This window comes from Hyla sarda, chromosome 3, assembly GCF_029499605.1.
Source record: "Hyla sarda isolate aHylSar1 chromosome 3, aHylSar1.hap1, whole genome shotgun sequence".
Lineage (NCBI taxonomy): Eukaryota > Metazoa > Chordata > Amphibia > Anura > Hylidae > Hyla > Hyla sarda.
The window spans coordinates 14,678,552-14,705,997 of record NC_079191.1 but is presented as its reverse complement, the minus strand read 5'-3'; the positions used below and the strand labels follow the sequence as shown (position 1 = coordinate 14,705,997).

The window sequence follows — 27,446 nt, the reverse complement described above, 5'->3', positions numbered from 1 at the left end:
AGAGCTGTACTCACTATTCTGCTGGTGGGGTCACTGTGTACATACATTACATTATTTATCCTGTACTGATCCTGAGTTATATCCTGTATTATACTCCAGAGCTGTACTCACTATTCTGCTGGTGAGGTCACTGTATACATACATTACATTACTTATCCTGTACTGATCCTGAGTTATATCCTGTATTATACTCCAGAGCTGTACTCACTATTCTGCTGGTGAGGTCACTGTGTACATACATTACATTACTTATCCTGTACTGATCCTGAGTTATATCCTGTATTATACTCCAGAGCTGTACTCACTATTCTGCTGGTGAGGTCACTGTATACATACATTACATTACTTATCCTGTACTGATCCTGAGTTATATCCTGTATTATATTCCAGAGCTGCACTCACTATTCTGCTGGTGAGGTCACTGTGTACATACATTACATTACTTATCCTGTACTGATCCTGAGTTATATCCTGTATTATACACCAGAGCTGTACTCACTATTCTGCTGGTGAGGTCACTGTGTACATACATTACATTACTTATCCTGTACTGATCCTGAGTTATATCCTGTATTATACTCCAGAGCTGTACTCACTATTCTGCTGTTGAGGTCACTGTGTACATACATTACATTACTTATCCTGTACTGATCCTGAGTTATATCCTGTATTATACTCCAGAGCTGTACTCACTATTCTGCTGGTGAGGTCACTGTGTACATACATTACATTACTTATCCTGTACTGATCCTGAGTGACATCACCATAGACATACATGTAATATCTATTACACCATCACTGACTAGCTGAGTCTGACACTTCCCTTCTGCTTCCCTCCTGCAGTAATGATGAAGGGAACGGCCTGCAGTCCATCATACAAGTTCACCCTGAGTGACGGGACCGAGCTGAGCGCACACACCAAGTGCAAGCTGTACTACCCTCAGAATGCTGAGATGCAACCTTTCGTCATGGGAATTCATTTCATTGAAAGGTGATGGAGATGATGGCAAGTGGCTGCCATCTTGCATTGTTGTTAACATAATAGGGGGGCTCCATCTCTGTCCATAGACCTTGCACTTTTTGATGGGTCAGAACTGAGTTTCCCATTTGGCCTAATCCCATCTCAATAAGGCAGGACACGTTCAGCTCTGCTTTATTTGTATCTCATAGACAACTTATCGAAGAGTGGAGTCTCCTCCATATAATTTGCTGTATATATCTTACATATCTTTTATTTTCTTTCAGGGATCAAAGCTCTCTTTGTAGTCAAGACAACACTAACTCAGGAATGTCACTACCCCGGCTTAGCCCCTCAATCAACTGTACCATCTCGCCAGCTTCGGGGGCGCCCTTCTCTTCGACCACCTCCCCATCCAGTGGCAACATGCTGACCTCTAGTATGAATCAGCAGCAGGTCACTGGCCTCCATAACATCAGCAGCTCCAACACCAGCCAAACAAACTATGGATGTTCCCCTGGAAGTCAGATTGGAACCAATGTTGCCTTAAATGTGGGGCAGGCTGGACCCCAAAACAGTAACAATCTAAACCTCAACAGTTCCCCTATGAGTAGTCCAGGGATAAGTCCTCCTCAGTTCATGTCTCCGAGGCCCCGGGGAAGTCCAGGGTTGGTGTCTCGGCCTCGAACTTCAGGTAACCCCTTTTCTCCCCCAATGCCTACCATGCACTCCCCTGTCGGGATCTCAAGCAGCGGTTGTAATAGTAACAGCAGATCGTTCTCCAACGTTCCACCAAATTCAATGCCAATGCTCAATGAAGGACCCATGACCCCCGTAGGGTATTCTTCTCCATCTCCCGGCATGGTAGGTGGGATGTGCACCAACAACAATGGTAGGTTTTTTTCTAATTCCCCAATGAATCAGGTCATGAATGATGGACCTAACAACCAGTCAACCTATTCTACCACATCCCCTGTCGTACGGCAGATTTCATCCCAGAGCTCTCCTGGGAGACTTGGTATGCAGTCCATAAAAATGGAACCCAAGGACAACAATATTGGGAACAATAGTGAGAACAGGGTCGGAGACGGGGATAGCAAAAGTTCCCTGGCTGCTTCCAGTCAAAAACTTGTACAACTCTTGGCATCCACTGCTGAAAGCAAGTTGCGGGAGGGCGACCCTACTTGCAGAGATCCTTTAACCTGCCCCGTTGTGTCCAACTCGAGCTGTGGAAGTTCCTCGAGTGGGACGTGTCCTTCATCTCACAGCTCTTTGACCGAGAGGCACAAGTTACTGCATCGACTCCTACAAGAAGGGAGCCCCTCGGACTTAAGTACTTTGTCTATAGACCACGACAAGAAAAGCTCTGGGTCCGGCAGTAGCCAGACTCCGGGGAACACGTCTGAGATAAAAGTGGAGAAAAAGGACTCCAAAGATCAAATTCTTCGTAACCTACTGGATGAGAAAGAGGTGAAACCCACTCCTCTGAGTCTGGATGATGTGAAAGTGAAAGTGGAGAAGACCGAGTCAATCGATCAGTGCGTCTCTGCTACCAACACTATGGGGAAGCCAATGCAAGAAGACATCAAACTGGAGACGCACGACCAGGTGAGTGTCTGGGTAGACCAGTGGTCTCGAGCTGTGGCCCTCTAGATGTTGCAAAACTTCAACTCCCAGCATGCCCGGACAGCCAACGGCTGTCCGGGCATGCGGGGAGTTGAAGTTTTGCAACTTCTAGAGGGCCACAGTTTGAGACTTTTGGGGTAGAACTTACATTGCTTAGACCTTTCTAGATACCTTCTACCAGTGGTCTCCAGCCTTTGGCTCTTCAGCGGATGCAAACCCACAACTTCTAGCTGGAGAACCAAAGATTGGAAACCAACGCCATACAGAGGCAATGCCATGTCCCTGCAGTCTGATGTGTGACCACATAATCCTGACCTTAAATGGGCACTCTCATTAAAACAAATTTTTGCTATTGCATTCCTTATGGTAAATTTTAAAAAAATCTTTCTAATGTACTTTGTTTTAAAAAAAAATTAAAAAAATGAAGTTTTCTATGTTTTATTTATGTTTAAAAAAAGCTGCCACTAGGTGTCTCCCTACTTGTCCAGAACACATTTCTTCCCCATCTCTTGCACAGACTTTGAACAGTCCAAAATCAGGAAATGCAGTCTGGAGTGCTGAGGGGTGTGTGTGCAACCTTAGCCAATCATAGATCATCTCACTCTGAACTGCTCTGGACTGTGTGTAGCAGAATGAGGGAGGAAGTTCTCCCCTGTATGGCTTCCGATGAGGTCACGCCTGCTGGGGAACGCCCCATTCCCAGTCTGTGAATCTGACTGAGACTGAGCAGAAAATACAGAGCAATATCAAGGTAGAAAACAAAAAAATTATAAAAATGAAGGCAGGGGGTGGTTTATCATGATGGGGGCAGCGAACTGGGAGGATTATAACATTTAACAAGATCATGAGAGGTACTCTTTAAGGTCCTGAGATGCGCAGTTGGAGTCAAATTGGACCTGCGGGATTCGCTGACACTTTTGGGGTCATATCACTGTAGAATAACCATCACTGATGGGTGGCTGACGTTCAGGGTCTCTCAGAAATGGTACATGGACGTTTAGGGTGACTCTAGTCAGAGTTTAAAGAAAATGTCCAGTGTAAAGAAATGTATCCCCTACCTGCAGGATAGGGGGTAAATGTCTGTTTGCGGGACACCCTCCCCCGACTCTACTGTTCTGTGTGATGTTTTGTACACAGCAGGTCAACTAGTTCAAACATGTTTCCGCCATTCATTTCTATGGGATGGTGGAGACTCAGGAACGTTGAGATTAATGGAGGTGGCCTGTTTCAACCAGCTGATGTGCTGGGTATGAAACGCGCTGTAGCAGCACAGACCCAGGGCGGGGCCCCCATACTGATAGGGGATAAAGTTCTTAGCACTGGAAATCTTCTTTAATGGGGTTCTCGACTGGCCAGTGTTCGGAACGCTGTGTGCGCACTGTGGGGGTCGGCCATGCCCCCTTTGTGACCTCACGCCACATCCCCTAAATGAAAGTCTATGGGAAGGGGCGTTGGCCGACCCCCGCAGCGCGCACACAGCGTTGGGAACTAAATGTTCCGAACGCTGGCCATTGGAGTACCCCTTTGAGTATATGTTGTATGACTGTATGGGGTTAATTTTCTCTCCATACACCGGGCCTCCACCTCGGAGGATGAGGGTTGTATTTTCCATACGGTTCTCACTGTAAATCTTCGCTGATTCCCCCTGAACTCTTTACCCGCAGCCTTTAAGTATTTTCAGCGAGCGTTCCTTTGTATCAGAACCATACTCAATCATCAGAATGAACCCTCGGGGGGGATTAGAAGGAAGCATTGAGGCTTTATATAGATGCTGTTTGTAGTTGCATTTTCTTTTGGGGATACCCTCTCGGGGGGCTCTGGCTTATTGCTATATCTAGCTCTCCTGGATTGCCGCCAGCACATCACTCCTTGTTCCCCCAGCCGCAGCCTTTCATAGAAGGAACCTTGGGACATTCATACAGCTTTGTCCTACTGTGCCAACATCTTCACATAGGGATTGGGATTGACTTTCCAGATCAGGTCCCTAATATAGGTTCCAGGCTCCAGGTTAAAATAGGTGACTAGCGATTTGAGGAGGTACATCAAGGAGACTTCAAAGAGGGGAAAAACGCGCTGTTCAATGTCTTCTATGTATTTTACCTTATGCCCTGCCCACTTGTGTAAGACATACCCCTAAATTACAAATAGTACATATGACCCCCCCAACACACACCAGACCCCTTTATCTAATACAGACCACACACCAGACCCCCTCATCTTATATACAGACCACACACCAGACCCCCACATCTTATATACAGACCACACACCAGACCCCTTTATCTAATACAGACCACACACCAGACCCCCTCATCTTATATACAGACCACACACCAGACCCCCACATCTTATATACAGACCACACACCAGACCCCCTCATCTTATATACAGACCACACACCAGACCCCCACATCTTATATACAGACCACACACCAGACCCCCACATCTTATATACAGACCACACACCAGACCCCCACATCTTATACAGACCACACACCAGACCCCCTCATCTTATACAGACCACACACCAGACCCCCTCATCTTATATACAGACCACACACCAGACCCCTCATCTTATACAGAACACACACCAGACCCCCTTATCTAATACAGACCACACCAGACCCTCTTATCTAATACAGACCACACACTAGACCCCCTTATCTAATACAGACCACACACCAGACCCCCTTATCTAATACAGACCACATACCATTCCCCCTTATCTAAAACAGGCCACACACCAGACCCCCTCATCTTATACAGACCACACACCAGACCCCCTCATCTTATATACAGACCACACACCAGACCACATCTTATATACAGACCACACACCAGACCCCTCATCTTATACAGACCACACACCAGACCCCCTCATCTTATACAGACCACACACCATTCCCCCTTATCTAAAACAGGCCACACACCAGACCCCCTCATCTTATACAGACCACACACCAGACCCCCTCATCTTATACAGACCCCACACCAGACCCCCTCATCTTATACAGACCACACACCAGACCCCCTTATCTAATACAGACCACACACCAGACCCCCTCATCTTATACAGACCACACACCAGACCCCCTCATCTTATACAGACCACACACCAGACCCCCTCATCTTATACAGACCACACACTAGACCCCCTCATCTTATACAGACCACACACCAGACCCCCTTATCTAATACATACCACACACCAGACCCCCTTATCTAATACAGGCCACACACCAGACCCCCTTATCTAATACAGACCACACACCAGACCCCCTCATCTTATACAGACCACACACCAGACCCCCTTATCTAATACAGGCCACACACCAGACCCCCTCATCTTATACAGACCACACACCAGACCCCCTCATCTTATACAGACCACACACCAGACCCCCTCATCTTATACAGACCACACACCAGACCCCCTCATCTTATACAGACCACACACTAGACCCCCTCATCTTATACAGACCACACACCAGACCCCCTTATCTAATACATACCACACACCAGACCCCCTTATCTAATACAGGCCACACACCAGACCCCCTTATCTAATACAGACCACACACCAGACCCCCTCATCTTATACAGACCACACACCAGACCCCCTTATCTAATACAGGCCACACACCAGACCCCCTCATCTTATACAGACCACACACCAGACCCCCTCATCTTATACAGACCACACACCAGACCCCCTCATCTTATACAGACCACACACCAGACCCCCTCATCTTATACAGACCACACACCAGACCCCCTCATCTTATATACAGACCACACACCAGACCCCTCATCTTATACAGACCACACACCAGACCCCCTTATCTAATACAGACCACACCAGACCCTCTTATCTAATACAGACCATACCAGACCCTCTTATCTAATACAGACCACACACCAGACCCCCTTATCTAATACAGACCACATACCATTCCCCCTTATCTAAAACAGGCCACACACCAGACCCCCTCATCTTATACAGACCACACACCAGACCCCCTCATCTTATATACAGACCACACACCAGACCCCTCATCTTATACAGACCACACACCAGACCCCCACATCTTATACAGACCACACACCATTCCCCCTCATCTTATACAGACCACACACCAGACCCCCTCATCTTATACAGACCACACACCAGACCCCCACATCTTATATACAGACCACACACCAGACCCCCTCATCTTATACAGACCCCACACCAGACCCCCTCATCTTATACAGACCACACACCAGACCCCCTCATCTTATACAGACCACACACCAGACCCCCTCATCTTATACAGACCACACACCAGACCCCCTCATCTTATACAGACCACACACTAGACCCCCTCATCTTATACAGACGACACACCAGACCCCCTCATCTTCTACAGACCACACACCAGACCCCCTCATCTTCTACAGACCACACACCAGACCCCCTCATCTTATACAGACCACACACCAGACCCCCTCATCTAATACAGACCACACACCAGACCCCCACATCTTATACAGACCACACACCAGACCCCCACATCTTATATACAGACCACACAGCAGACCCCTCATCTTATACAGACCACACACCAGACCCCCACATCTTATATACAGACCACACACCAGACCCCCACATCTTATATACAGACCACACAGCAGACCCCTCATCTTATACAGACCACACACCAGACCCCTCATCTTATACAGACCACACACCAGACCCCCTCATCTTATACAGACCACACACCAGACCCCCTCATCTTATACAGACGACACACCAGACCCCCTCATCTTATACAGACCACACACCAGACCCCCTTATCTAATACAGACCACACTAGACCCCCTCATCTTATACAGACCACACACAAGACCCCTCATCTTATACAAACCACACACCAGACCCCCTTATCTAATACAGACCACACACCAGACCCTCTTATCTAATACAGACCACACACCAGACCCTCTTATCTAATACAGACCACACACCAGACCCCCTCATCTTATACAGACCACACACAAGACCCCCTTATCTAATACAGACCACACACCAGACCCCCTTATCTAATACAGGCCACACACCAGACCCCCTCATCTTATACAGACCACACACCAGACCCCCCCTTATCTAATACAGACCACACACCAGACCCCCTCATCTTATACAGACCACACACCAGACCCCCTCATCTTGTACAGACCACACACCAGACCCCCACATCTTATATACAGACCACACACCAGACCCCCTCATCTTATACAGACCCCACACCAGACCCCCTCATCTTATACAGACCACACACCAGACCCCCTCATCTTATACAGACCACACACCAGACCCCCTCATCTTATACAGACCACACACCAGACCCCCTCATCTTATACAGACCACACACTAGACCCCCTCATCTTATACAGACGACACACCAGACCCCCTCATCTTCTACAGACCACACACCAGACCCCCTCATCTTATACAGACCACACACCAGACCCCCTCATCTAATACAGACCACACACCAGACCCCCACATCTTATACAGACCACACACCAGACCCCCACATCTTATATACAGACCACACAGCAGACCCCTCATCTTATACAGACCACACACCAGACCCCCACATCTTATATACAGACCACACACCAGACCCCCACATCTTATATACAGACCACACAGCAGACCCCTCATCTTATACAGACCACACACCAGACCCCTCATCTTATACAGACCACACACCAGACCCCCTCATCTTATACAGACCACACACCAGACCCCCTCATCTTATACAGACGACACACCAGACCCCCTCATCTTATACAGACCACACACCAGACCCCCTTATCTAATACAGACCACACTAGACCCCCTCATCTTATACAGACCACACACAAGACCCCTCATCTTATACAAACCACACACCAGACCCCCTTATCTAATACAGACCACACACCAGACCCTCTTATCTAATACAGACCACACACCAGACCCTCTTATCTAATACAGACCACACACCAGACCCCCTCATCTTATACAGACCACACACAAGACCCCCTTATCTAATACAGACCACACACCAGACCCCCTTATCTAATACAGGCCACACACCAGACCCCCTCATCTTATACAGACCACACACCAGACCCCCCCCCTTATCTAATACAGACCACACACCAGACCCCCTCATCTTATACAGACCACACACCAGACCCCCTCATCTTGTACAGACCACACACCAGACCCCCACATCTTATATACAGACCACACACCATCCCCCTTATTTAATACAGACCACACACCAGACCCCCTCATCTTATGCAGACCACACGCCAGACCCCCACATCTTATATACAGACCACACACCAGACCCCCACATCTTATATACAGACCACACACCAGAGCCCCACATCTTATATACAGACCACACACCAGACCCCCACATCTTATATACAGACCACACACCAGAGCCCCACATCTTATATACAGACCACACACCAGACCCCCACATCTTATATACAGACCACACACCAGACCCCCTCATCTTATACAGACCCCACACCAGACCCCCTTATTTAATACAGACCACACCAGACCCCCTAAACGTATACAAACCACACACTAGACCCCCTTTATACGCACACTAGCCAAATGTTTTAAGCGGACCCCAAGAAGTACAGGAAAAAGTGAGTATAATACAAAGAGGGAATGAAGAGAACTGAGTGTAGTCCATAGAAGCAATGAAGTAAGGTTAGTATAGGTCAAAGAAGGAACGAGGATAGGTGAGTATAATTTAAAAACAAGATTGACGGGAGAAGAGAATAATGCAAAGAAGAAATGAGGGGGGTGAGTATATTTAAAAAAAAAAGGAGTAAGGGGAGGCAAGTATAACTTAAAAGAAGGTTTGAGGGGTGAGTATACTTTAAAGAAGGAACAGGGGGGGTAAGTAGAATTTAAAGAAGGAACAAGGGGAGGTTAGTATAACTTAAAAAAGGAACGAGTGGGTGAGTATAATACAAAGAAGGAACGAGGGGGTGAATGATGCAAAGAAGGAATGAGGGGTTGAGTATAGTTCAAAGAAGGAACAAGGGAGTGAGTATAATGCAAAGAAGGAACGAGGGGGTGAGTATAATGCAAAGAAGGAACGAGGGGGTGAGTATAATGCAAAGAAGGAACGAGGGGGTAGAGTATAATGCAAAGAAGGAACGAGGGGGGAGAGTATAATGCAAAGAAGGAACAAGGGGGTGAGTATAATGCAAAGAAGGAACAAGGGGGTGAATGATGCAAAGAAGGAATGAGGGAGTGAGTATAATGCAAAGAAGGAAAGAGGGGGTGAGTATAATGCAAAGAAGGAATGAGGGGGTGAGTATAATGCAAAGGAGGAATGAGGGGGTAGAGTATAATGCAAAGAAGGAACGAGGGCATGAGTATAATGCAAAGAAGGAACGAGGGGGTGAATGATGCAAAGAAGGAATGAGGGAGTGAGTATAGTTCAAAGAAGGAACGAGGGAGTGAGTATAATGCAAAGAAGGAACGAGGGGGTGAGTATAATGCAAAGAAGGAACGAGGGGGTGAGTATAATGCAAAGGAGGAACGAGGGGGTGAGTATAATGCAAAGGAGGAACGGGGGGGTGAGTATAATGCAAAGAAGGAAAGAGGGGTGAGTATAATGCAAAGGAGGAACGAGGGGGTGAGTATAATGCAAAGGAGGAACGAGGGGGTGAGTATAATGCAAAGGAGGAACGAGGGGGTGAGTATAATGCAAAGGAGGAACGAGGGGGTGAGTATAATGCAAAGAAGGAACTAGGGGGTGAGTATAATGCAAAGGAGGAACGAGGGGGTGAGTATAATGCAAAGAAGGAATGAGGGGGGGTATGATTAAGAGAAGTAACAAGGGGGAGGTAAAGAAGTGTAAAAGAAGAGGTGTCAAAATATTACTAAGGATTCTGGGAAAGCTGGGTGACAACCAATTTGTCCTCCGATGCTGCTCCCTCATGTGTTTTCTAACTTTTCCGGACTCCTGAGTTGCAGATCTTCCTATTTATGCGGTGTTCTTCCTCCTCTATATCTGGCTCTCCTACATGGCCTACTTCTCACATTTGTCTTTCCTTTGATTAATTTACATTATAAATTAGGTTAATTCATGCGGCATATAGAAAGGGAGGAGCTCTGGTACCAGCAAGAAATAGCAAAGAAAAATAATTAAATTCTATGAAAATTGTATATTTGTAGCACAGAGCGTTGTTCACTGCTCCCACCTTTCCCACCTCCATCACCTCCTCCAGAGGATAAAGAGGCCTCTGGGTCCTCTGTGTACAAGCCAAAAAACTTGTCAATCTGTTGGGTGTTATTTCTAGCTCTATTATGAAGCACTGTGTCTGGCTCTATTATGTAGCACTATGTCTGGCTCTATTATGAAGCACTATGTCTGGCTCTATTATGTAGCACTATGTCTGGCTCTATTATGTAGCACTATGTCTGGCTCTATTATGTAGCACTATGTCTGGCTCTATTATGTAGCACTATGTCTGGCTCTATTATGTAGCACTGTGTCTGGCTCTATTATGTAGCGCTATGTCTGGCTCTATTATGTAGCACTATGTCTGGCTCTATTATGTAGCACTATGTCTGGCTCTATTATGTAGCACTATGTCTGGCTCTATTATGTAGCACTATGTCTGGCTCTATTATGTAGCACTGTGTCTGGCTCTATTATGAAGCATTATGTCTGGCTCTATTATGTAGCACTGTGTCTGGCTCTATTATGAAGCACTGTGTCTGGCTCTATTATGTAGCACTATGTCTGGCTCTATTATGTAGCATTATGTCTGGCTCTATTATAAAGCACTATGTCTGGCTCTATTATGTAGCACTATGTCTGGCTCTATTATGTAGCACTATGTCTGGCTCTATTATGTAGCACTGTGTCTGGCTCTATTATGTAGCACTATGTCTGGCTCTATTATGTAGCACTGTGTCTGGCTCTATTATGAAGCACTATGTCTGGCTCTATTATGTAGCACTATGTCTGGCTCTATTATGTAGCATTATGTCTGGCTCTATTATGAAGCACTATGTCTGGCTCTATTATGTAGCACTGTGTCTGGCTCTATTATGTAGCACTGTGTCTGGCTCTATTATGAAGCATTATGTCTGGCTCTATTATGAAGCATTATGTCTGGCTCTATTATGTAGCACTGTGTCTGGCTCTATTATGTAGCACTGTGTCTGGCTCTATTATGAAGCACTATGTTTGGCTCTATTATGTAGCACTGTGTCTGGCTCTATTATGAAGCACTATGTCTGGCTCTATTATGTAGCACTGTGTCTGGCTCTATTATGAAGCACTGTGTCTGGCTCTATTATGTAGCACTATGTCTGGCTCTATTATAAAGCACTATGTCTGGCTCTATTATGAAGCATTATGTCTGGCTCTATTATGAAGCACTATGTCTGGCTCTATTATGAAGCATTATGTCTGGCTCTATTATGTAGCACTGTGTCTGGCTCTATTATGTAGCACTATGTCTGGCTCTATTATAAAGCACTGTGTCTGGCTCTATTATGTAGCACTATGTCTGGCTCTATTATGAAGCATTATGTCTGGCTCTATTATGAAGCACTGTGCCTGGCTCTATTATGTAGCACTGTGTCTGGCTCTATTATGTAGCACTATGTCTGGCTCTATTATGTAGCACTATGTCTGACTCTATTATGTAGCACTATGTCTGGCTCTATTATGAAGCACTATGGCTCTATTATGTAGCACTATGTCTGGCTCTATTATGAAGCGCTATGTCTAGCTCTATTATGTAGCACTATGTCTGGCTCTATTATGTAGCACTATGTCTGGCTCTATTATGAAGCACTGTGTCTGGCTCTATTATGTAGCACTGTGTCTGGCTCTATTATGTAGCACTGTGTCTGGCTCTATTATGTAGCACTGTGTCTGGCTCTATTATGTAGCACTATGTCTGGCTCTATTATGTAGCACTATGTCTGGCTCTATTATGTAGCACTATGTCTGGCTCTATTATGAAGCACTATGTCTGGCTCTATTATGTAGCGCTATGTCTGGCTCTATTATGTAGCACTATGTCTGGCTCTATTATGTAGCACTATGTCTGGCTCTATTATGTAGCACTATGTCTGGCTCTATTATGAAGCATTATGTCTGGCTCTATTATGTAGCACTGTGTCTGGCTCTATTATGAAGCACTATGTCTGGCTCTATTATGTAGCACTGTGTCTGGCTCTATTATGAAGCACTATGTCTGGCTCTATTATGAAGCACTATGTCTGGCTCCATTATGTAGCACTGTGTCTGGCTCTATTTTGTAGCACTGTGTCTGGCTCTATTATGAAGCACTATGTCTGGCTCTATTATGAAGCACTATGTCTGGCTCTATTATGTAGCGCTATGTCTGGCTCTATTATGTAGCACTATGTCTGGCTCTATTATGTAGCACTATGTCTGGCTCTATTATGAAGCACTATGTCTGGCTCTATTATGTAGCGCTATGTCTGGCTCTATTATGTAGCACTATGTCTGGCTCTATTATGTAGCACTATGTCTGGCTCTATTATGTAGCACTATGTCTGGCTCTATTATGAAGCATTATGTCTGGCTCTATTATGAAGCACTATGTCTGGCTCTATTATGTAGCACTGTGTCTGGCTCTATTATGAAGCACTATGTCTGGCTCTATTATGAAGCACTATGTCTGGCTCCATTATGTAGCACTGTGTCTGGCTCTATTTTGTAGCACTGTGTCTGGCTCTATTATGAAGCACTATGTCTGGCTCTATTATGAAGCACTATGTCTGGCTCTATTATGTAGCACTATGTCTGGCTCTATTATGTAGCACTATGTCTGGCTCTATTATGAAGCATTATGTCTGGCTCTATTATGTAGCACTGTGTCTGGCTCTATTATGAAGCACTATGTCTGGCTCTATTATGTAGCACTGTGTCTGGCTCTATTATGAAGCACTATGTCTGGCTCTATTATGAAGCACTATGTCTGGCTCCATTATGTAGCACTGTGTCTGGCTCTATTTTGTAGCACTGTGTCTGGCTCTATTATGAAGCACTATGTCTGGCTCTATTATGAAGCACTATGTCTGGCTCTATTATGTAGCACTGTGTCTGGCTCTATTATGAAGCACTATGTCTGGCTCTATTATGTAGCACTGTGTCTGGCTCTATTATGAAGCACTATGTCTGGCTCTATTATGAAGCACTATGTCTGGCTCCATTATGTAGCACTGTGTCTGGCTCTATTATGAAGCACTATGTCTGGCTCTATTATGAAGCACTATGTCTGGCTCTATTTTGTAGCACTGTGTCTGGCTCTATTATGTAGCACTGTGTCTGGCTCTATTATGGAGGCACTATGTCTGGCTCTATTATGTAGCACTGTGTCTGGCTCTATTATGTAGCACTGTGTCTGGCTCTATTATGAAGCACTATGTCTGGCTCTATTATGTAGCACTATGTCTGGCTCTATTGTGTAGCGCTATGTCTGGCTCTATTGTGTAGCACTATGTCTGGCTCTATTATGAAGCACTATGTCTGGCTCTATTATGAAGCACTATGTCTGGGTCTATTATGAAGCACTATGTCTGGCTCTATTGTGTAGCACTATGTCTGGCTCTATTATGAAGCACTATGTCTGGCTCTATTATGAAGCATTATGTCTGGGTCTATTATGTAGCACTATGTCTGGCTCTATTATGAAGCACTATGTCTGGCTCTATTATGAAGCATTTTGTCTGGGTCTATTATGAAGCATTATGTCTGGCTCTATTATGTAGCACTATGTCTGGCTCTATTATGAAGCACTATGTCTGGCTCTATTATGAAGCATTTTGTCTGGGTCTATTATGTAGCACTATGTCTGGCTCTATTATGAAGCACTGTGTCTGGCTCTATTATGTAGCACTGTGTCTGGCTCTATTATGTAGCACTATGTCTGGCTCTATTATGTAGTGCTATGTCTGGCTCTATTATGTAGTGCTATGTCTGGCTCTATTATGTAGTGCTATGCCTGCCTCTATTATGACAGCACTACCGTGTTTCCCCGAAAATAAGACACTGTCTTATATTTATTTTTCTTCAAAAAGACACACCATGGCTTGGTTTCAGCGGATGTCTTATGCATTCATGACGCCCTGCAAGTCAGCTGCCGTCCCGGGACACTGCCGCCACTGCACAGACCTCACGTCCCGCTGATCAGCTGGGACACGTTGCTCTGCATGTTAGCTGCCGTCTTGGAATCAGCTAGGACACGGGACCCGCCGCCACTGCAGGGATATCCATACAGTACGGTACCTGTCAAGAAGGATCTTCATTAGCTTCAATAAGCCACGTCTACCACCATGGCTTATTTTCGGGGGTATGGCTTATATTAGGCATATAGATAGAACTGCTGGTATGGCTTATTTTAAGGATACGTCTAATTTTCGGGGGAACACGGTATGTCTGATTCTATTATGGTACCACTATGTCAGGCTCTATTATGTAGCACACTATGTCTGGCTCTATTATGTAGCACTATGTCTGGCTCTATTATGTAGCACTGTGTCTGGCTCTATTATGTAGCGCTATGTCTGGCTCTATTATGTAGCACTGTGTCTGGCTCTATTATGTAGCACTATGTCTGGCTCTATTATGTAGCACTGTGTCTGGCTCTATTATGTAGCACTGTGTCTGGCTCTATTATGAAGCACTATGTCTGGCTCTATTATGTAGCACTGTGTCTGGCTCTATTATGTAGCACTGTGTCTGGCTCTATTATGTAGCACTATGTCTGGCTCTATTATGTAGTGCTATGTCTGGCTCTATTATGTAGCACTGTGTCTGGCTCTATTATGTAGCACTGTGTCTGGCTCTATTATGAAGGCATTACGTCTGGCTCTATTATGGAGGCACTACGTCTGGCTCTATTATGGAGCACTGTGTCTGGCTCTATTATGGAGGCACTGTGTCTGCCTCTATTATGAAGCACTATGTCTGGCTCTATTATGGAGGCACTACGTCTGGCTCTATTATGTAGCACTGTGTCTGGCTCTATTATGGAGGCACTACGTCTGGCTCTATTATGGAGGCACTACGTCTGGCTCTATTATGGAGCACTGTGTCTGGCTCTATTATGTAGCACTGTGTCTGGCTCTATTATGGAGGCACTACGTCTGGCTCTATTATGGAGGCACTACGTCTGGCTCTATTATGGAGCACTGTGTCTGGCTCTATTATGTAGCACTGTGTCTGGCTCTATTATGTAGCACTGTGTCTGGCTCTATTATGGAGGCACTACGTCTGGCTCTATTATGGAGGCACTGTGTCTGGCTCTATTATGTAGCACTATGTCTGGCTCTATTATGTAACACTGTGTCTGGCTCTATTATGTAGCACTGTGTCTGGCTCTATTATGTAGCACTGTGTCAGGCTCTATTATGAAGCACTATGTCTGGCTCTATTATGTAGCACTTTGTCTGGCTCTATTATGTAGCACTGTGTCTGGCTCTATTATTAAGCATTATGTCTGGCTCTATTATGTAGCACTATGTCTGGCTCTATTATGTAGCACTATGTCTGGCTCTATTATGTAGCACTGTGTCTGGCTCTATTATGAAGCACTATGTCTGGCTCTATTATGAAGCACTATGTCTGGCTCTATTATGTAGCACTATGTCTGGCTCTATTATGTAGCACTATGTCTGGCTCTATTATGTAGCACTATGTCTGGCTCTATTATGAAGCACTATGTCTGGCTCTATTATGTAGCACTATGTCTGGCTCTATTATGTAGCACTGTGTCTGGCTCTATTATGAAGCACTATGTCTGGCTCTATTATGTAGCACTATGTCTGGCTCTATTATGTAGCACTATGTCTGGCTCTATTATGAAGCACTATGTCTGGCTCTATTTTGTAGCACTGTGTCTGGCTCTATTATGTAGCACTGTGTCTGGCTCTATTATGGAGGCACTATGTCTGGCTCTATTATGTAGCACTGTGTCTGGCTCTATTATGTAGCACTGTGTCTGGCTCTATTATGAAGCACTATGTCTGGCTCTATTATGTAGCACTATGTCTGGCTCTATTGTGTAGCGCTATGTCTGGCTCTATTGTGTAGCACTATGTCTGGCTCTATTATGAAGCACTATGTCTGGCTCTATTATGAAGCACTATGTCTGGGTCTATTATGAAGCACTATGTCTGGCTCTATTGTGTAGCACTATGTCTGGCTCTATTATGAAGCACTATGTCTGGCTCTATTATGAAGCATTATGTCTGGGTCTATTATGTAGCACTATGTCTGGCTCTATTATGAAGCACTATGTCTGGCTCTATTATGAAGCATTTTGTCTGGGTCTATTATGAAGCATTATGTCTGGCTCTATTATGTAGCACTGTGTCTGGCTCTATTATGTAGCACTATGTCTGGCTCTATTATGTAGTGCTATGCCTGCCTCTATTATGACAGCACTACCGTGTTTCCCCGAAAATAAGACACTGTCTTATATTTATTTTTCTTCAAAAAGACACACCATGGCTTGGTTTCAGCGGATGTCTTATGCATTCATGACGCCCTGCAAGTCAGCTGCCGTCCCGGGACACTGCCGCCACTGCACAGACCTCACGTCCCGCTGATCAGCTGGGACACGTTGCTCTGCATGTTAGCTGCCGTCTTGGAATCAGCTAGGACACGGGACCCGCCGCCACTGCAGGGATATCCATACAGTACGGTACCTGTCAAGAAGGATCTTCATTAGCTTCAATAAGCCACGTCTACCACCATGGCTTATTTTCGGGGGTATGGCTTATATTAGGCATATAGATAGAACTGCTGGTATGGCTTATTTTAAGGATACGTCTAATTTTCGGGGGAACACGGTATGTCTGATTCTATTATGGTACCACTATGTCAGGCTCTATTATGTAGCACACTATGTCTGGCTCTATTATGTAGCACTATGTCTGGCTCTATTATGTAGCACTATGTCTGGCTCTATTATGTAGCACTATGTCTGGCTCTATTATGTAGCACTGTGTCTGGCTCTATTATGTAGCACTGTGTCTGGCTCTATTATGAAGCACTATGTCTGGCTCTATTATGTAGCACTGTGTCTGGCTCTATTATGTAGCACTGTGTCTGGCTCTATTATGTAGCACTATGTCTGGCTCTATTATGTAGTGCTATGTCTGGCTCTATTATGTAGCACTGTGTCTGGCTCTATTATGTAGCACTGTGTCTGGCTCTATTATGAAGGCATTACGTCTGGCTCTATTATGGAGGCACTACGTCTGGCTCTATTATGGAGCACTGTGTCTGGCTCTATTATGGAGGCACTGTGTCTGCCTCTATTATGAAGCACTATGTCTGGCTCTATTATGGAGGCACTACGTCTGGCTCTATTATGTAGCACTGTGTCTGGCTCTATTATGGAGGCACTACGTCTGGCTCTATTATGGAGGCACTACGTCTGGCTCTATTATGGAGCACTGTGTCTGGCTCTATTATGTAGCACTGTGTCTGGCTCTATTATGGAGGCACTACGTCTGGCTCTATTATGGAGGCACTACGTCTGGCTCTATTATGGAGCACTGTGTCTGGCTCTATTATGTAGCACTGTGTCTGGCTCTATTATGTAGCACTGTGTCTGGCTCTATTATGGAGGCACTACGTCTGGCTCTATTATGGAGGCACTGTGTCTGGCTCTATTATGTAGCACTATGTCTGGCTCTATTATGTAACACTGTGTCTGGCTCTATTATGTAGCACTGTGTCTGGCTCTATTATGTAGCACTGTGTCAGGCTCTATTATGAAGCACTATGTCTGGCTCTATTATGTAGCACTTTGTCTGGCTCTATTATGTAGCACTGTGTCTGGCTCTATTATTAAGCATTATGTCTGGCTCTATTATGTAGCACTGTGTCTGGCTCTATTATGTAGCACTATGTCTGGCTCTATTATGTAGCACTGTGTCTGGCTCTATTATGAAGCACTATGTCTGGCTCTATTATGAAGCACTATGTCTGGCTCTATTATGTAGCACTATGTCTGGCTCTATTATGTAGCACTATGTCTGGCTCTATTATGTAGCACTGTGTCTGGCTCTATTATGAAGCACTATGTCTGGCTCTATTATGAAGCACTATGTCTGGCTCTATTATGTAGCACTATGTCTGGCTCTATTATGTAGCACTATGTCTGGCTCTATTATGTAGCACTATGTCTGGCTCTATTATGAAGCACTATGTCTGGCTCTATTATGTAGCACTATGTCTGGCTCTATTATGTAGCACTGTGTCTGGCTCTATTATGAAGCACTATGTCTGGCTCTATTATGTAGCACTATGTCTGGCTCTATTATGTAGCACTATGTCTGGCTCTATTATGAAGCGCTATGTCTGGCTCTATTATGTAGCGCTATGTCTGGCTCTATTATGAAGCACTATGTCTGGCTCTATTATGGAGGCACTATGTCTGGCTCTATTATGAAGCACTATGTCTGGCTCTATTATGTAGCACTGTGTCTGGCTCTATTATGGAGGCACTATGTCTGGCTCTATTATGAAGCACTATGTCTGGCTCTATTATGGAGGCACTATGTCTGGCTCTATTATGTAGCACTATGTCTGGCTCTATTATGTAGCACTATGTCTGGCTCTATTATGTAGCACTATGTCTGGCTCTATTATGTAGCACTATGTCTGGCTCTATTATGTAGCACTATGTCTGGCTCTATTATGTAGCACTGTGTCTTGCTCTATAATGTAGCACTGTGTCTGGCTCTATTATGTAGCACTATGTCTGGCTCTATTATGTAGCACTATGTCTGGCTCTATTATGTAGCACTGTGTCTGGCTCTATTATGTAGCACTGTGTCTGGCTCTATTATGTAGCACTATGTCTGGCTCTATTATGTAGCACCATGTCTGGCTCTATTATGTAGCACTATGTCTGGCTCTATTATGTAGCACTGTGTCTGGCTCTATAATGTAGCACTATGTCTGGCTCTATTATGAAGCACTATGTCTGGCTCTATTATGTAGCGCTATGTCTGGCTCTATTATGTAGCACTATGTCTGGCTCTATTATGTAGCACTATGTCTGGCTCTATTATGTAGCACTATGTCTGGCTCTATTATGTAGCACTGTGTCTGGCTCTATTATGTAGCACTATGTCTGGCTCTATTATGTAGCACTATGTCTGGCTCTATTATGTAGCACTATGTCTGGCTCTATTATGTAGCACTATGTCTGGCTCTATTATGTAGCACCATGTCTGGCTCTATTATGTAGCACCATGTCTGGCTCTATTATGTAGCACTATGTCTGGCTCTATTATGTAGCACTATTTCTGGCTCTATTATGTAGCACTATGTCTGGCTCTATTATGTAGCACTATTACTGGCTCTATTATGTAGCACTATGTCTGGCTCTATTATGTAGCACTATGTCTGGCTCTATTATGTAGCACTATGTCTGGCTCTATTATGTAGCACTGCGTCTGGCTCTATTATGTAGCACTACGTCTGGCTCTATTATGAAGCACTATGTCTGGCTCTATTATGAAGCACTGTGTCTGCCTCTATTATGTAGCACTGTGTCTGGCTCTATTATGTAGCACTGTGTCTGGCTCTATTATGTAGCACTATGTCTGGCTCTATTATGAAGCACTATGTCTGGCTCTATTATGAAGCACTATGTCTGGCTCTATTATGTAGCACTGTGTCTGGCTCTATTATGTAGCACTGTGTCTGGCTCTATTATGTAGCACTATGTCTGGCTCTATTATGTAGCACTATGTCTGGCTCTATTATTAAGCACTATGTCTGGCTCTATTATGTAGCACTATGTCTGGCTCTATTATGTAGCACTGTGTCTGGCTCTATTATGAAGCACTATGTCTGGCTCTATTATGAAGCACTATGTCTGGCTCTATTATGAAGCACTATGTCTGGCTCTATTATGTAGCACTGTGTCTGGCTCTATTATGGAGGCACTATGTCTGGCTCTATTATGAAGCACTATGTCTGGCTCTATTATGAAGCACTATGTCTGGCTCTATTATGTAGCACTGTGTCTGGCTCTATTATGGAGGCACTATGTCTGGCTCTATTATGAAGCACTATGTCTGGCTCTATTATGAAGCACTATGTTTGGCTCTATTATGAAGCACTATGTCTGGCTCTATTATGTAGCACTGTGTCTGGCTCTATTATGAAGCACTAAACCTGGCTCTATTATGTAGCACTATGTCTGGCTCTATTATGTAGCACTATGTCTGGCTCTATAATGTAGCACTGTGTCTGGCTCTATTATGTAGCACTATGTCTGGCTCTATTATGTAGCACTATGTCTGGCTCTATTATGTAGCACTGTGTCTGGCTCTATTATGTAGCACTATGTCTGGCTCTATTATGTAGCACTATGTCTGGCTCTATTATGTAGCACTATGTCTGGCTCTATTATGTAGCACTATGTCTGGCTCTACTATGTAGCACTGTGTCTGGCTCTATTATGGAGGCACTATTTCTGGCTCTATTATGTAGCACTATGTCTGGCTCTATTATGGAGGCACTATGTCTGGCTCTATTATGAAGCACTATGTCTGGCTCTTTTATGGAGGCACGTTGTCTGGCTCTATTTTGGTGGCAATATGTCATGGTTGCACATATAGACCAGTGTTTCACAACCATTGTGTCTCCAGCTGTTGCAAAACTACAACTCCCAGCATGCCCGGACAGCCAAAGGCTGGGAGTTGTAGTTTGGCAACAGCAGAAGGCACCCTGGCAGGGGAAACACTGATGTAGATGATCGTCTTGACTGGCTACAAGTTATTACCTGCGCAATGTAAATATTTCCATTCACTGACAGCAAGCGTGGATCTCAAAATGTAACGTTGTTGTAGAAAAATTTGAATGATTTTTTTAATCCTCTAAAAATGGATAAAAAATACAATAAAATTTCCTGCATACCCCATCGCTAATCCGACATGGCGCCTATCCCGCTATCTCAGAACGCCACTTCCTTTTTTGCCGCTCCTGCCCTAGTGCAGAGATTAGAAATCATTGCGGTGATTGATGGGGATGATGGAGATGTGCCGCAGCACCCCGGCCCTGATTAATATGTTGTTGAAACTGAAGACTTTACTGATGGGAACCAGGCAACAAGCACCATGGCAATGGACTGGGTGCGGAGCGAGACGAAGGCTTCACCGTGACTGCAGCCGCGCCACGCTTGTTAGTCCGAAATCACTTATGGATGTTTAGTATCGCCGCCGAGCACGTCTGTGACTTCTGAGCCGTATGTCTGCTTAGTCTGGAAAATAAAAAAAATAATCAATAAATAAGATTTTCTGCTAAAAATAATCCTAAAAAAAAGATATATGTACAGCTGGTATAAGTTATATATCTCCTGTATATAGTGATATGGACCATGCTGGTATAACCTGGGTATATACTGTATATAATATATATGTACAGCTGGTATAAGTTATATATCTCCTGTATATAGTGATATGGACCATGCTGGTATAACCTGGGTATATACTGTATATAATATATATGTACAGCTGGTATAAGTTATATATCTCCTGTATATAGTGATATGGACCATGCTGGTATAACCTGGTATATACTGTATATAATATATATGTACAGCTGGTATAAGTTATATATCTCCTGTATATAGTGATATGGACCATGCTGGTATAACCTGGTATATACTGTATATAATTATATATGTACAGCTGGTATAAGTTATATATCTCCTGTATATAGTGATATGGACCATGCTGGTATAACCTGGGTATATACTGTATATAATATATATGTACAGCTGGTATAAGTTATATATCTCCTGTATATAGTGATATGGACCATGCTGGTATAACCTGTATATACTGTATATAATTATATATGTACAGCTGGTATAAGTTATATATCTCCTGTATATAGTGATATGGACCGTGCTGGTATAACCTGGTATATACTGTATATAATATATATGTACAGCTGGTATAAGTTATATATCTCCTGTATATAGTGACATGGACCATGCTGGTATAACCTGGGTATATACTGTATATAATTATATATATACAGCTGGTATAAGTTATATATCTCCTGTGTATAGTGATATGGACCATGCTGGTATAACCTGGTATATACTGTATATAATATATATGTACAGCTGGTATAAGTTATATATCTCCTGTATATAGTGATATGGACCATGCTGGTATAACCTAGTATATACTGTATATAATTATATATGTACAGCTGGTATAAGTTATATATCTCCTGTATATAGTGATATGGACCATGCTGGTATAACCTGGGTATATACTGTATATAATATATATGTACAGCTGGTATAAGTTATATATCTCCTGTATATAGTGATATGGACCATGCTGGTATAACCTGTATATACTGTATATAATTATATATGTACAGCTGGTATAAGTTATATATCTCCTGTATATAGTGATATGGACCGTGCTGGTATAACCTGGTATATACTGTATATAATATATATGTACAGCTGGTATAAGTTATATATCTCCTGTATATAGTGACATGGACCATGCTGGTATAACCTGGGTATATACTGTATATAATTATATATATACAGCTGGTATAAGTTATATATCTCCTGTGTATAGTGATATGGACCATGCTGGTATAACCTGGTATATACTGTATATAATATATATGTACAGCTGGTATAAGTTATATATCTCCTGTATATAGTGATATGGACCATGCTGGTATAACCTGGGTATATACTGTATATAATATACATGTACAGCTGGTATAAGTTATATATCTCCTGTATATAGTGATATGGACCATGCTGGTATAACCTGGTATATACTGTATATAATTATATATGTACAGCTGGTATAAGTTATATATCTCCTGTATATAGTGATATGGACCATGCTGGTATAACCTGGTATATACTGTATATAATTATATATGTACAGCTGGTATAAGTTATATATCTCCTGTATATAGTGATATGGACCATGCTGGTATAACCTGGGTATATACTGTATATAATATATATGTACAGCTGGTATAAGTTATACATCTCCTGTATATAGTGATATGGACCATGCTGGTATAACCTGGGTATATACTGTATATAATTATATATGTACAGCTGGTATAAGTTATATATCTCCTGTATATAGTGATATGGACCATGCTGGTATAACCTGGGTATATACTGTATAGAATATATATGTACAGCTGGTATAAGTTATATTTCTCCTGTATATAGTGATACGGACCATGCTGGTATAACCTGGTATATACTGTATATAATATATATGTACAGCTGGTATAAGTTATATATCTCCTGTATATAGTGACATGGACCATGCTGGTATAACCTGGGTATATACTGTATATAATATATATGTACAGCTGGTATAAGTTATATATCTCCTGTATATAGTGACATGGACCATGCTGGTATAACCTGGGTATCCGACAATAGCTGCACATGGTGTATATATATATTGTATACAGTACACAGCTCAGTGTCTCTTATTCTCCCCCTTTGTACACTACATTACAGCTTGTTTATGTCCTCTGCCGGCGTCCTCTATTATGTGCCGTTCCTCTAATAGACACAATAGGACGTTCTTCTCTATTCTTCTGCAGCCACTTTAGTAGATTTATCAATGATCCTTCCAGTTTCGGCTTAATGGGAATCTCAGTTACAATTCACATTCCAAACTGCTGACACCGTCAGATGCTGTTAGGATGAGGAGACACTTTCTCCCTTTCATATATCTGTCTGTTCTTTTATTACAGACAAAAATGCTTTTATATTTTTGTGCAAATAGTCAAAGAGCCATTTCCAAGCCCTTGAAGTCCTGAGGACTGGAACAACACCTCGCTCCCCCTGTCCCCCTATCCCTGTTCCTGCTTGATTGACAGCCAGCTGGAAGCCGAGTCCTGTTTCCAAATTCCTAGCTAAGAGACATTTGAGACATCTTGAAAGAAGATGGGCGTCACTCACCGGTCGAGCTGGACCATCATACATACTGGCCCTGATTCACTAAGAGTGTTGTGCAGGTTTTTTTGTGGGTTTTAATTCCCTACAATTTATTTTCCACGGTATTTACTAAGCTTTCCCTACATTTTGCACTTTTCCCTACATTTTGCACTTTTCCCTACATTTTGCTTTTTTTTTTACACCTGCTCTGATCTGTCGGGTTTTCCTCGGCTCAAATCCACCACATTTTCTGTGGACACCTTAGTAAATATGTAGGGAAACACGCCCCTTTTCAGTGACCACACCCCCTTTTCCGGACAGACACGCCGCTTTTTTCGGGTTTTCTCAGTAAAATGGAGAGTTGGTCAGGTTTTTCATTTCTGGCGCAGACAGAATTCTGTCGCAATAAGACAGAATTATGGCGCAAATTCTGGCGCGGACAGAATTTCTGGCGCCATGCGCCTTATTCTGGCGCACAACCCATGTCGGGTTTATAATAGTAAATTAGGGACACTATGACTTTTCTTTCTCTTTTTAAACAGAAGATTCCTCCTGCCCTATCCAGGGTTTTATCCAGGATGTCCTTCGGATAAGCACGTACCTCCAAGCGCTTCTTTAGCTCCCCAGCTTGCTGAAGAAAAGCTATTAAGAGGTGTAAAAATTGGCCGTAAGGCAAAGAGGTCCTTACATGCTCAAAGCTTATACACTAGAAGAAGTGCTTTTTAATCGTGCCAAGTCACTTTTTTCTGATTCGGCACGACTTGGCACGATTAAAAAGCACTTCTGATGTGTCATCAATCTCACTATTTCCCTCCTGTCTCGAGGTCTAAACTTGAGGACTTTAATATTGTAGAATTTGAGATGCGCTTATTTAAAGGAGTACTCCGGCACTTAGACATCTTATCCCCTATCCAAAGGAGGGGGGATAAGATGCCTGATCGCGGGGGTCCCGGGTCTGATTACCGGCGACCACAGGGCTGGCGGCGTGTGACGTCACGCTCCGCCCCTCAATGCAAGCCTATGGGAGGGGGCGTGACAGCTGTCACGCCCCCTCCCATAGGCTTGCATTGAGGGGCGGAGGCGTGACGTCACACGCCACCGGCCCTGCGGTCGACTGTAATCAGACCCGGAGCGAACATGCTCCGGGGGCTGATTTTAACTGGGGTGCTGCGTGCAAGATCACGGGGGTCCCCAGTGGCGGGACCCCCGCGATCAGGCATCTTATCCCCTATCCTTTGGATAGGGGATACCATGTCTAAGCGCCGGAGTACCCGTTTAAATCTATCAGAAAGTTCAATCTGAAAAAATTGTTTGCTAATAAAGAGTTTTCAAAAGATCAATTAGGCTGGGTTCACATCACGTTTTTGGGTGGGTTCACACTACGTTTTCTCCCATACGGGAGCGCATACGGCAGGGGGGAGCTAAAACCTTGCGCTCCCGTATGCCTTCGTATGCGCTCCCGTATGTCATTCATTTCAATGAGCTGGCTGGAGTGAAACGTCCGGTCGGCTCATTTTTGCGCTGTATGCGCTTTTTCCCCGGACCTAAAACTGTGGTCAACCACGGTTTTAGGACCGGTTGTAAAGTTGCATACGGCGCAAAAATGAGCCGACCGAACGTTTCACTCCAGCCGGCTCATTGAAATGAATTACATACGGGAGCGCAAGGTTTTAGCTCCCCCCTGCCGTATGCGCTCACGGATGGGAGAAAACGTAATGTGAACCCACCCTTTGCCATACTGTTTTCAATCCGTTTTTCTAAAGAAAAACGTATGGCAAAAAAAAACGGATGGGACAGTATGGAAAAAAGTAAGCCGTATGTGGTTTTAAACAGTATACTGTTTTTAAAAGTGCATACAGTTCAGTCAGTTTTTATAGAAAAAGAAACCCATACGTTTTTGAAAATTTTGTACATTTTAATGGGAGGGGTCTTGGGTGGGGTCTTTACGATTCAAATGCGCATGTGCAAAGTAAAAACCGTATACGTTTTTCCCGTATGGAACCGTATACATGTGCGTTTCCCATTGACGTCCTGGTTAAAAAAAACGTATGCGGTTGCAGTACGGTTTTTAAACTGGAGACAAAATCGTGGTCAACATATGTACTGCAACCGCATACGTTTTTTTTTTTAACATGGACGTCAATGGGAAACGCACATGTATACGGTTCCATACCGGAAAAACGTGTTTGTTTTTACTTTGCACATGCGCATTTGAATCCTAAAGTCCCCACCCAAGACCCCTCCCATTAAAAATGTACACATTTTTTTCAAAAACGTATGGGTTTTTTTCTATAAAAACTGACGGAACTGTATGCACTTTAGAAACAGTATACTGTTTAAAAACACATACGGTTTACTTTTTTCCATACTGTTCCATCCGTTTTTTTGCATACGGTTTTCTTTAGAAAAACGGATTGAAAACACTATGGCAAAAACGTGATGTGAACCCAGCCTTAGAGGGCGATACCCCAGCTTTGATAGGCCCGTTAGGCTTTAGTGTATTAAAGGATGCTACTGCTGCTGAATTAGAGGGCCTGGATGCCCTGATTTACAGGATGCGGCAGACGCTCCTCTATCCTCTGAAGATACCGTGTTTGTACAAGACTCTGTTGGTGGGGTGGAATCCTCCTTTTGGCCGCAGGTTACCCCGGGTAGTAATTCACAACAGTGAACGTTCAGCATTAGACCACCTTAGAAGTAGAACAGATATTGTGATAAAAAAATCCAATAAAGGTGGGAATGTTGTCGCGGAGTCCACTGAATATTAGAGTGAGGCGTCACAACAATTGAACGACCCTATGCACTTATCTCAAAT

At 43.8% G+C, this 27,446-nt stretch overlaps 1 protein-coding gene across 9 annotated transcripts in view; it reads left to right on the top strand.

Moving 5' to 3' along the window:
* The window catches only part of NCOA1 (nuclear receptor coactivator 1), a 554,024-nt gene that overhangs the window by 472,732 nt on the left and 53,846 nt on the right, over positions 1-27,446 (top strand). For all 9 annotated transcript variants that reach the window (XM_056563793.1, XM_056563794.1, XM_056563800.1 and 6 more), the window contains 2 exons: positions 844-991; positions 1,246-2,566. In XM_056563793.1, coding sequence (XP_056419768.1) covers positions 844-991; positions 1,246-2,566 — 1,469 coding nt within the window. The remainder of the gene's footprint in view (positions 1-843; positions 992-1,245; positions 2,567-27,446) is intronic.